Raw genomic sequence first — 12,198 nt, 5'->3', positions numbered from 1 at the left:
CGCCGTCACGAAGGTCTCTGGGGTCGACGGGAGGCACTGTATCACCGCCGGTCGCGGTGGTGACCCTGTCTGCACCGGACTCAACGGCCTCGGAGCCGGAGTCGACGGTGCTGGAGGCACCTGTTTTTGGTGCTCCACAGGCGGACGCGGCTCTACCCCCGGCACCGGGGGAGCCGGCGTCTTCAGTACGGCAGTCCCCGTCTTATGGGATTTTTTATGTCCCGGGGATGATGAACGGCGCCGAGGCACTTGCTGTGAGTGCGGTGCCGACGGGGTCCGGTGCCGTGGAGACTTGTCCGACGCCACTCGCGTGGTCGGAATGGTCGGTGCCGCCGGGGCACTGCGCACCGAGGCGCTAGGTGCCGGGGCTTGACGCGCCGATGGAGCGTCCGGGCTAAGTGCCGCCTCCATAAGGAGTTGCCGAAGCCGAAAGTCCCGCTCCTTCTTGGTCCTCGGTCTGAAGGCCTTACAGATCTTGCACTTATCTGTCTGATGGGACTCCCCCAGGCACTTCAGACACGAGTCGTGCGGGTCACTTGTTGGCATAGGCTTAGCGCAGGACGCGCACTGTTTGAAGCCGGGAGCCTTGGGCATGAGCCCGGCCACGCGCCGGGGGAAAAAGGGGGAGACAACCCCCTTAATCCCCTTTAACTATATAACAACTATTAACAAAGTGAATAAACAACTATCTAACTATATACAACTAGAACTATAACTATAACTATCAATAAACGGAATAAGCTAGGGAGAGTGGAGAACAGCTATGCCGCGCTCCACAGTTCCAACGACCGTCAGGGGCGGTAAGAAGGAACTGAGGGGGCGCCGGGTCAGCTGGGGTATATATTCAGCGCCATGAAGGCGCCACTCTAGGGGGCTCCACAGCCGACCCGCCGGTGTTGCTAGGGTAGAAAATTCTCCGACGATCGTGCATGCGGCGCGCGCACACCTAATTGGAATCGATATGAGCAAGCACTCGAAGAAGAACTAACTTTTCCTTATAAAAATCTGTGCAAAGAGTTTCAGCTATCAAAGCTCGTAACTCCACCACTCTTTCCACAGTGGTAATAGCTGCCAAAAAATGCTACTTTCATAGAGAGATGCAGCAAATAGCAAATAGCCACGGGTTCAAAGGGAGGACGCATCAACTGACTTAGCACCACATTTAAGTCCCAGGAAGAAATGGGATCTATGACTTGGGGATATAACCTAACCAGACCCTTTAAGAATCAGACTGGCAGAATCAGAAAATACTGAACAGCCTGCAATTGGAGGTGGGAAGTAAAAATAGCTGCCAGGTGAATTCTGATTAAACTAATCAATAGGCCTTGTTGTTTCAGGTGGGAAAAAAAAACAGTCCAAAACATGTTGGCTAGAGGCCAGGACTGCTGAAACACCCTTCTGTTTTGACCATAAGGAGAATCATTTCAACATATAAGTTTATTCTAGTAGAAGGTGTTTTGTACATTCCCTGAACTCTCTGCCTTATCCATGGAGCATCCAGGCCATCAGATGGAGAGCGAGTACTCCTGCAGGTATTGTCACTGCATGACAAGCTCAAACTGACTTTAACCAGCCTGGCAACTTCGAGATGAAGTCTGGCATGTTGAACCACGTACATGCAGGAGGTCATGTGTCCCAGTAGACTGAGGCAATTTTTTACTGTTGTAAACAGATGAGCTTTTAGATCTATGGAAATGTTTAACATTGTCAGGAATGCCCTGGCTACTGCAGAATCCAAGATTGCTCCTATAATTCGTTCTCTGAACTGGAAGAAGACTGACTAGTCCTAATTAATCAACAGACCCTGGATAGATCTCATAACAGCCAGTTATGTAGGTGAGGAAATATTTGCACACCTTGTTTCCTTAGGAATCCTGCAACCACTGCTGTGCATTTTGTAAATACTTGCGGGGCAGCAGACAGGTCAAAGCGTAGAACTGTAAACTCATAATAGATGTTGTTGACCAAAAGTCTTAGGAATTTCTGGAGGCTTGGATGGATTGCCACATAGAAATATGAGTCCTTCAAGTCAAGGGCAGCGTACCAGTCACCAGGATCCCAGGAGGGGATGATGGTGGCCAGGGCAACCATGCAAAACCTTATTTCCTTTATATATTTGTTCAAACTTCCCATGGAGGACGGCCTGAGACCGTTTTTTGCCTTTGGAATCAGGAAGTAATATGATTAAAAACTCTTCCCTCAGTGGGGGGAGGGTGATAACCTCTTCTAGAGCTCCCAACAGAGAAGAGACTGCATTTCTCAGAGGAGGACACCCTCATGACAATGGTCCCTAAAGAGGGACGGGTCAGGGAGGAAGAGATGGAAATATACTGCCAGGTGTATCCCCATTCCTCACTACTTAGGACCCAGCATCTGTGGTAATATGGGAGCAAGCAAATAGGAAACAGGAAACCCTGCTGGAAAAAATAAGAGAAAGGAGAAACTTGAATGATGTGATCTGGTACTCTGTGCTTGACAAGACCATTCAACAGACAGTTTGTCTGGAAGAATCTGCCGAGGAAGAAAACTGATAAGGGATTGGTCTTCTCCCGTGGTTCTTTCTTTGTTTGCTAGATTGGACAGGCGGTCTCAGTGGGAAAGGCAGGTATCTATGTAGAAACGAAGGGTGGAAATGCTTTCTTTTAAGGAATGGTATGTAAATTCTCAATAATTTCAATGCGGTCCTCAAATTTTAAGACTGTGGAGCATCTCATCTAGCTTCTACAAGAATGTAGGACCTTCAGAGGGGAAAGCCTGTATCCTCTGCTGGACCTCCTGTGGAAAACCCAAGGACTGAAGCCATAAATATCTGTGCATAGATACTGCAGATGCCATGGCTTTTAGCCACTAAATCTGCCCTGTCTAAGGATGCTTGCAGAGAGGTCCGAGCCACCAGCTTGCCCTTAGTCTAACAGAGCCTGGAATTCTTGTCTCGCATCTTTTGACAACTTATCTAAGAACTGCCGCATATTATCCTAGACAGAGAAGTCATATCTGGCCAACAGTGCTTGTTGGTTAGCAATGTGAAATTGTAGACCAGACATGGAATATATTTTCCTACCAAAAATGTCAAATTTCTTTGCATCTTTGTCCTTTGGGGTAGAAGAAGGACAACCCTGACACACTCATTTACTGCCAAGACACCAAGGAACCTGACGCGGGATGCTCATAGTCTTGAGAAAGGACATAGTACCTTCTTTTTGTTCTCTTGACTGTTGGAGGCAGCAAGGATGGCATATGCCACAAGGATCTTATAGGCTCTAGGATGGCCTCGTTGATCGGGAGAGAGACTCTAGAATGCCCTGCTAACTCCAGAATGTCCACAAGTCCATGAGGACTCTCCTGGACTACCTCAACAGGGATATCAAGAGATGTAGCTACTCTCTTTAAAAGGTCTCACTAAGCCCTGTAGTCATCTTACACTAGTGATGTATCTCCAGGAGCAACAATCAGGCAATGACAAAGAGAAATGCAAAGGAGGCTTAGATTGATCCTCCTGCATCCTAGCGAGTGGATGTTTCATAGCTCAGAGGCTTACAGTGTTTTGCTCAGTACTGAAGACATACTCCTGGACCTCATCACGTGAGTTAGCATGCCGCCTGGCAGTAGATCTAAAAAGGGAAGATCTGGAAGCAGGAGGCATGCCCCAAGGGTTCCAATAGGGCTATGGGTATGGCACAGGACCACAGCCATGAGTGCTCCAAGGTTCCCCTAATCTAGACTGTCTTGGGACATGCAATAGGCACCAGTAACGAAACTCCCTCAATGAAAAGGGGAGTGTCATCGTCTATCTCAGAAGGGAAAGGCACAAGAATTTAACTCCGACTCTGAGGACGACCCTGAGTCAGCTGACCATGGTAGTGTACTAAATCAAGCAGTGCCAAAGTCTATAGGTGCCATTCCTGATATAGCAGTAACAGGGATATCAGTACCAGGGTAGGTTCACTCCTAAACAGCACCGGTTGAGAAAACATTGGATGCTCAATGTACCAAGGACTGACCACAAGCCTGAGGTAAGTCCATCCCCAGGTCCTGAAGATAGCTCACCTGGTACCAAAGTATCTCCTGTACCACGGGGTAGTCTGGTACTGAAAGGCAGAGTAGATCTTGCGCTGCTGCGTAGGCCTCCAGTATCATCGGTACCAAGAGGTTTTCTTGCTGCTGATGTTGTTGCACAGAAGTATTCAAAGAGATTGGTACCAGAGAGCATCTCTTGCCAGAGGACATAACTCCCTGTCCTCCTGAGTACTTACCAGGGACTTCAATCATTTAGTGGAGCTAAGTCTCAGCTCCTTGGGTTATTCCAACCTCTTGTGCTTCTTCTTTGTCACCAGGGAAGGGGATTGGTGCAGGCATTCCAAGGCAATGTCCAGTGGAGCAATTCTCAACTTATGCTGAAGTACTCAGTGCAAGCCCCAAGAGGGAAGACTCAGAAGGCTGATGCAGGGAGGCCTTCATAAAGATGTGGTGTAATCTTGCCTCTGTTTTTGTTCATCCAAGGCTTAAAGTCTCTGCAAATTTGGCAGCAGTCTCTAAATGAGGGTCACTCACCAGCTTCAATTTTTTGCAGCCAGCACAAGGTTTAAACACTGGAGACCAAGCCATATCTTGGTACTGGGCTCTGGCACCCCATAACAATAGTGAACCAATACCAAAGGAAAAGAAAAATTAATACAAATTTCATTTGTTATTTTTCTAACTATCAAACAAGTACCATTAACTATTTACAGAAGGATAAGACATTCCTTGTAAGGGATGAAATCTTGCAGAGGCAAGCTGACATGCTCCAACTACTGATCACAAGTGGTAAGAAGGAAATCAGAGGGACCTAGGGTGGCTCCGCACTGTATACGATTATGGAGCAACACGAGGCAGCAGAAGATGCATGCGTCACCTTGGCAGGTCATACCAAAGAAACTCTGGTGCATTGGGCATGCACATACCTGAAGTGGAATGGACATGTGCAATCACACAAAGGAGAAACAAGACAATGTGGGATAGTTCACTGGTATTTCACCTTTCCAGGCTGGCATTCAAATCCTGCTTCTGATACAGAAGAAAGTCAATGTGGTGGTCCCATCCTAGCCACCATACTATGACCTGACATACTCAGCCTCTTCTCCGAGGCCTAAAGCTGAAATCGCAGGAGTCCTTTGAGTTAAGATTCAGTTTCATTGTCATAGCCTGGGAGGAAGGTGGTGGATTGCTTAATGTGTACCTGCTTTTAGCTACTAACATCCCAACATTAATTTTCATGATCACCAATTCCATTCATAAAATAGGGGGTGGGGGGAGAAATATTGTGCACCTGTAATGTACAATTTTCTTTTCGTTTGAGGAACTCCACAAACCTGGCCACCACTCCTGGTGTGCTGATCACTTCATCTATTGGTGGATTAGGCTCTGTTTAAAATAGAATGTGAAATTAGATACAAGAATCTCTTTGCATAGAAATTCCCAAGTGACTACACCAAAATCCCATTATGTTAATTTATCTCTTTGTCAAAGAAAATTACATTTTACACCAACATTACTTTGCCCATATCAAGGACAGGGATTTACATCTGCCATAGAAAGTGGATTCCAGCACCATGATTCTGGGGATGGGTTGGGGAGAAAACATACATACATACATACATACAGACAGACAGACAGACACACACACACACACACACAGGAAAAGAAGCCAATTCATAAAACCAACAGGCTCATTTATGAAAAAGAAAGACTACGGCCTCTGACACATGTGCATGTGGAGCAGCTGTCTTACAATTTTCCAGAAAGCAGCATGTTTGAGCCACACAAACATCGCCTAGGTCCAAAGATTTGTTGTTGTTGTGAGGATAAAACAGCCCAAACCATCTCCTCTTCATTTAATAGTCATAGATTATAGGCCACAAGGGACCATTACAATCACTGAGTCTGACTTCCTGAATAATACAGGCCATAAAACCTCCCACAGGAATTTCTGCGTCAAGACCATAACTTCTTTTTGCCCTTTAGTTTATCTTTTAGAAAATATCTGGTCTTTTCATTAAAAGACTAAGTGATGAAGCATCCACCTCACCCATAAGAAAGTTGTTCCAATGGTTGATCACCCTAATTTGAAATATTGCACCTTATTTTTAGACTAAATTTATCTAGCTTTAGTTTTCAACCATTGGATCTCATTCATTTAGCAGAAAATGCACAAAGAGCCATCTACTATCAGAAATCTCTTCTCCATGAGGCACTTTTAGCCCATAGTCAAGTCATTTAACTTTCTCTTGGATAAACTAAAACAGATTAAGTTTCTTAAGTCTCTCATGAGAAGGCAGGTATTCCAGATCTCAGATCATTCCTGTAGCACCTTCTGAATCTTTTCCAATTTTTCAACATCCATTTTGAAGTGTTGACACCAGAAGCGGACAGACTATTCTATAGCAATAGTCTAATGCCACGTACAGAGGTAATAACACTTCCCTACTCCTACTTGACATTCTACTTCTTACAAATCCAAGGATCATGTTTGCCCTCGTAGATAAAGTATCATATCCGGAGCTCATATTCAACTGGTTATCTACCATTATCCCCAAGTCCTTTTCACTGTCACTTTATTCCAGGATTCCATCTTCTAAGGGTGATCTACATTCTTTATTTCTAGATTCTCCCAGGAGGGAGCAGTCAGGGGACAAGGAGAGGGGGAGGGATGTTGGATGGGTCAGGGGTTCTGAGAGGGGCAGTCAGGGGGCAGGAAGTGGAAGGGGGCAGATAGAGGGCAGGGACCAGGCTGTTTGGGGAGGCACAGCCTTCCCTACCCTGCCCTCCAAACAGTTTTGGATCCCCGGTGTGGCCCTCAAGCCAAAAAGTTTGCCCACCCCTGCTCTATGCTGAAAACCAACAGAACTATAATCAAAACCAGAACTTCAATTCATGTGCCAAGTTCAGACTTTTACAACAGTTACAAACATCCCCAAAAAGGACAGTTACCTGTTCCGTAACTGGCGTTCTTCGAGATGTGTTGCTCAGGTGTATTCCACTATAGGTGTGCATGCTCGCCACGTGCACCGGTGCCAGTTTTTCCCTTAGCAGTATCTGTAGTGGGGGAGCACCACTGCGACCCCTGGAGTGGCGACGATATATCGCGCCATAAAGAGGACTGCGTGCTCTCCCCACCCTCAGTTCCTTCTTGCCAGACAACTCCGACAGAGGGGAAGGAGGGTGGGACGTGGAATACGCCTGAGCAACACATCTCGAAGAACGCCAGTTACGGAACAGGTAACTGTCCTTTCTTCTTCGAATGATTGCTCATGTGTATTCCACTATAGGTGACTCCAAGCTATACCTGATGGAGGCGGGTAGAAGTTTAAGTTTTAAGGGTTACCCGGGCGGAGCACCGCCCTACCAAACCCGGCATCATCCCTCGTTTGGGAGACTATTGCATAGTGCAGTGAAAAGGTGTGGACAGAGGACCACGTAGCAGCCCTACAGATGTCCTGAATAGGGACATGAGCCACATAGGCCGCTGACAAGGCCTGGGCTCTCGTCAAATGAGCCTTCACAATAGGAGGCGGGGAAATCTCTGCCAGGTCGTAACGGGTGCGAATGCATGAGGTGATCCAGCGGGAAATCCACTGAGTGGACACCGGTCGTCCCCTCGTGCGCTCGGCCGACGCACTGAACAGCTGGGAAGACTTCCTAAATGGCCTGGTTCTGTCCAGGTAGAAGGCCAGCGCTCTGCGCATGTCTAACATGTGCAGGCAGAGTTCCTCATTGGAGGAATGGGGCTTAGGGCAAAGGACCGGGAGGAAAATGTCCTGATCCATATGAAAAGCTGAGACTACCTTCGTCAAAAAGGCAGGGTGCGGGCGGAGCTGCACCTTGTCCTTATGGAAGACCATACACGGTGGCTCAGAGGTCAGGGCCCTGAGCTCCGAAACCCGACAGGCTGAGGTGATAGTCACTAAGAACGCCAACTTCCATGACAAGTGGGACCACAAACACGTGGCTAATGGCTCAAAAGGAGGCCCTGTGAGGCGGGAGAGCACTAGGTTCAGGTCCCAGAGCGGGACCGGGAGCCTGGCGTAAGGGAATGCCCGATCTAACCCTTTCAGAAACCGGGCCGTCATGTGATGTGAAAACACAGACAGGCCCTGCACCGGGGGATGGAAAGCCGAAATGGCCGCCAGTGCACCCTGATGGAGGAGGGTGCCAGCCCTTGGGTCCTAAGGGACAGGAGGTAATTGAGGACAAGCTGGATAGACGCGGAAGAGGGAGAAGAACCTCTATCCCTCGCCCACCCAGAGAATCTATACCACTTAGCCAGGTAGGTTCGACGCGTGGAGGGCTTCCTACTTTCCAGCAGGACCCTTCTCACATCCTCAGAACACCTCCCTTCCTCATTTAACCATGGAGCAGCCACGCTGTCAGGTGGAGCGCGGCTAGGTTGGGATGGAGGAGACGACCGTCCTCCTGGGAGAGGAGGTCCAGGTGGAGCAGCAGTCTGTGAGGGGGGGGCCGCTAAGAGTTGCAGTAGGGTCCCGTACCAATGTTGACGGGCCCAATCCGGGGCTATGAAGATAACCCTCGCCCCGTCTGACTTCACCTTCTGTAGGACCCTGCCAATTACGAGGAAGGGCGGGAAGGCATAAACCAGGGGCCCCGACCATGGGATCAGGAACGCGTCCGATATCACCCCATCACCCTCTCCGGCCCTGAAGCAGAATCGTAGGTACAAGCGATTCTGGGCGGTGGCGAACAGGTCTACCTGGGGAGTGCCCCATAGTAGGAAGATCCACCTGGCCATCTCCTTGTGCAGGGACCACTCATGATGTTGGGAGAACACCCTGCTCAGGTGGTCCACAAGCGTGTTGCTCTTGCTGGGCAGGTAAAAGGCCCGCAGGAGTATGTCGTGGGCTATACAGAATTCCCACAGGAGCTGGGCTTCTTGGCATCAAGCCCGGGAACGCGTGCCCCCCTACTTGTTGACATAATACATGGCGGTCGTGTTGTCTGCGAGGACTCTGACCACCTTCCCCTGTATGTGGTTGCAAAAGGCCACGCACGCCAGGCGTACGGCCCTGAGCACCCTGACATTTATGTGCAGGGTCAGTTCCTCGGATGATCGCATACCCTGGGTCCCAAAAACCCCCACGTGGGCTCCCCAACCCAGGTCCGAGGCATCGGACAATAGATCTAGTGAGGGAGGGGACTCTTGGAAGGGGATACCCCGGAGCATGTTGCTTGGGAGGGACCACCATTGGAGGTCTGTCACCACCGTTGGCGGCACCGTGACGACCTTGTCCAGGCCGTCCCTGGCCTGGGAGTACCAGGAGGCCAGACAAAGCTGAAGGGGCCTCATCTGGAGCCTAGCATGTCGCACCACATAAGTGCATGCTGCCATGTGGCCTAGGATTTGAAGGCACACCCGTGCCATGGTTACCGGAAAGGCCGTGACCGAGGCGCTGAGAGCCCTGAGCGTCTCGAATCTGTCCCGTGGGAGGGAGGCCGTGGCCACCCGGGAATCTAACAGCGCCCCTATAAACCTTATGCGCTGAGCTGGGATTAACGTGGATTTCTCCTCGTTTACCAGTAGGCCTAGAGCTGCGCAGGTGTCCAGCAGGAAATTCATCTGCTGCTGCACCAAAGACAGAGATCGACCCTTGAGCAGCCAGTCGTCGAGGTAGGGGGAAGATCTACAGCCCTTTTCTCCTGAGGTGGGCCGCCACCACCGCCATACACTTTAAATACTCTGGGGGCAGTAGAGAGGCTAAAGGGGAGGACCGTAAACTGGAAGTGGTCCTGACCCACCAGGAAATGGAGGAAATGCCGGTGACCCTCGAAAATGTGGATGTGGAAGTACGCATCCTGGAGATCCAGTGCCGCAAACCAATCCCCCTGGTCTAGGGATGGAATAATAGAGGCCAGGGACACCATGCGGAATTTGCAACGAACCAGGAACTGGTTGAGATTCCACAGGTCGAGTATGGGCCAAAGCCTGCCCTTCGCCTTCGGGATGAGGAAATACCTGGAGTAAAATCCCTTGCCCTGAAATTCCCAAGATACTCTCTCCACAGCTCCCAGGGAGAGGAGGCGGTCTACCTCCTGGCGGAGGAGGAGGGTATGCTCCTGGTCCCCGGACAGCTCCCGGGACGGGGGATGGTTGGGGGGGGGTTGAAACAAACTGCAATCTGTACCCTTGGGAGATGGTGCTGAGGACCCATTGGTCCGACATTATACGGGACCACTGCAGTCGGAAAACCGATAAACAGTTGATTAAATGCAACTTTATTAACTGGGGGGTGGGGGGTACACTGGCAAAAGGCCTGGTGACCCCCCTCAACAAGTCAAAAACGCCGTTTCCCCGGCCTCTTGGCCTTCGAGGGCCCGGGCCTTGGGGCCGAACGGGATTGGCGTTGGGCCCGACGCCTTTGGTCTCTCTGCCGCTTAGGCGGGGTTTCGTATCTGCCCCAAGCCGGAGGAGCAGAGGTTTGAGGCCTGGGCTTGTCGTTAGAAGGTGGGACATAGAGGCCCAGTGTCTGCAGGGTGGTGCAGGAGTCCTTCATCCCATGCAGATGGGTATCTGTCTGGTCCGCAAATAACGCTTTGCCATCAAACGGCAGGTCCTGCATTATCGATTGGGACTACATGGACAGCCCCGAAAGCGAGAGCCACGATGCCCTTCGCATGGAGACCACCGAAGCCATTGACCGAGCGGCTGTCCCCGCTGCGTCCGAAGCCGCCTGGAGAGCTGCTTTGGCCGCCGACGCACCCTCTTCAACCAGAGCCCAGAACTCCTTCTTGTCCTTGTCTTGAAGAAGGGGTTCGAACTTGCGGAGGGATCCCCAGAGATTAAACTCATAACAACTCAGCAGTGCCTGGTGGTTGGCCACTCTGAGCTGGAAACTGGCAGACGAATAAACCTTTTTCCCAAAGGTATCAAGTCCTTGTCCTTTGGTATCGGCGCAGGCTGGCCATTCCGCTCATGGTGATGGACCAACTACCACCAAAGAGTTCGGAGCCGGGTGGGTGTATAGGTACTAGTGACCCCTTGCGGGGACGAAATACTTCCTTTCGGCCTTCTTGGAAATGGGGCCAAGAGAGGCCGGAGACTGCCAGAGGCCAGTGGTCATGTTGACCACCCCCTGATGGAATGGGAGGGCCACCCACCCCGGTATCAAGGAGGCGAGGACATTAAACAAGGTGTCGGAGGGCTCCTCCATCTCCTCGGCCCGGAGCTCAAGATTTGCTGCCACTCACCGCAGCTCTTGGTGCGCCCTGAAGTCCTCTTGAGAAGAGGGAGGCGGTGCCGCAACTGAATCGCCCGGCGCCGAAGAGGTAGATGGTGCGGTGCCCTCAGCCACCAACAGCATCGTAAGCTCGACGTCCGGGTCATGTCCCGGGGTCGGTGCCGGTTGTTCGGCGTCCGCGGCGCCATCCCGGTCCCGGGGAGGCGACACAGGGCGGTCTTGAGAGGCTCCCGCCACGGAGCGAGGTCCCAGCTGTGAGGGTGCCTGAGGCCACGGTACCCACTGGCACCATTGTCCTTGCCAGGGCACGGCGTGGAACTGGGACGCCTGGAGCGCAGGCAGAGCTGGTTGCTCCTGCAGTGCGGTGCGGCCCAGGAAGAGACGGCTGCGTGCCAACGCCAAAGTCCTGGAGGAGTGCACAGTGCCGTAGGAACGACTGGAGCAGTCTCTGTCGTGACGGCTCCTGCCCCGAGACTTCGACCTGGATGAAGTCGAGAGGCAGATGTCTGAGGAGCTGTCTCTGGATTCCCTGCGGCGTCTGTGGCCACGGCGCCTCGGTGCCAGGGACTCTCGGGACCGACTCGGAGCACGGCCTCTGTGACGGCGGGCGCTGGAATACAAGCGCCGGTGCCGACGGCATCGGGAGCTGTTCCTCTCAGACTGACTCAAGGAAGAACGGTGTCACTTCTTGTCACCTACTCTACAGCGCTCGAGACCAGAGGAGTGGGACTCGCTCGCAGAAAAGCTGGCACACGGAGTTGACGTACGACGCGGGCCTCTGCTCGGCACCTCGACCCTGGAAGGTACCTTGACCTCCGATACCTCTGGGGAGGGCTGATGGGCACCCAAAGGTGGCTTTCCACGGGACCGGGGGCCCGACTGAAGCGGCGCTCCCGGCACTGGAAGGGCTAGGATGTCACGGCCTGAACTGTCTCTGGCGTCGAAGGCATGCACACCTTCAGGCGAGGCT

General features: G+C 51.5%; 1 protein-coding gene across 17 annotated transcripts in view; it reads right to left on the bottom strand.

Moving 5' to 3' along the window:
• The window catches only part of KPNA1 (karyopherin subunit alpha 1), a 260,914-nt gene that overhangs the window by 104,365 nt on the left and 144,351 nt on the right, over positions 1 to 12,198 (bottom strand). For 15 of the 17 annotated variants that reach the window (XR_010598953.1, XR_010598950.1, XR_010598943.1 and 12 more), the window contains exon 5: positions 5,309 to 5,403. The exons of the other annotated variants lie outside the window; for them this stretch is intronic. Coding sequence is in view for 9 of the 15 variants with exons in the window: in XM_065585990.1 (XP_065442062.1) it covers positions 5,309 to 5,403 (95 nt within the window). In the remaining 6 variants the exon portion in view is untranslated. The remainder of the gene's footprint in view (positions 1 to 5,308; positions 5,404 to 12,198) is intronic. 17 annotated transcript variants of the gene reach the window in all.

This window comes from Chrysemys picta, chromosome 1 (genome assembly GCF_011386835.1).
Source record: "Chrysemys picta bellii isolate R12L10 chromosome 1, ASM1138683v2, whole genome shotgun sequence".
Lineage (NCBI taxonomy): Eukaryota > Metazoa > Chordata > Testudines > Emydidae > Chrysemys > Chrysemys picta.
The sequence above is the reverse complement of the archived record's forward strand: the minus strand, read 5'-3'. Positions and strand labels throughout refer to the sequence as shown.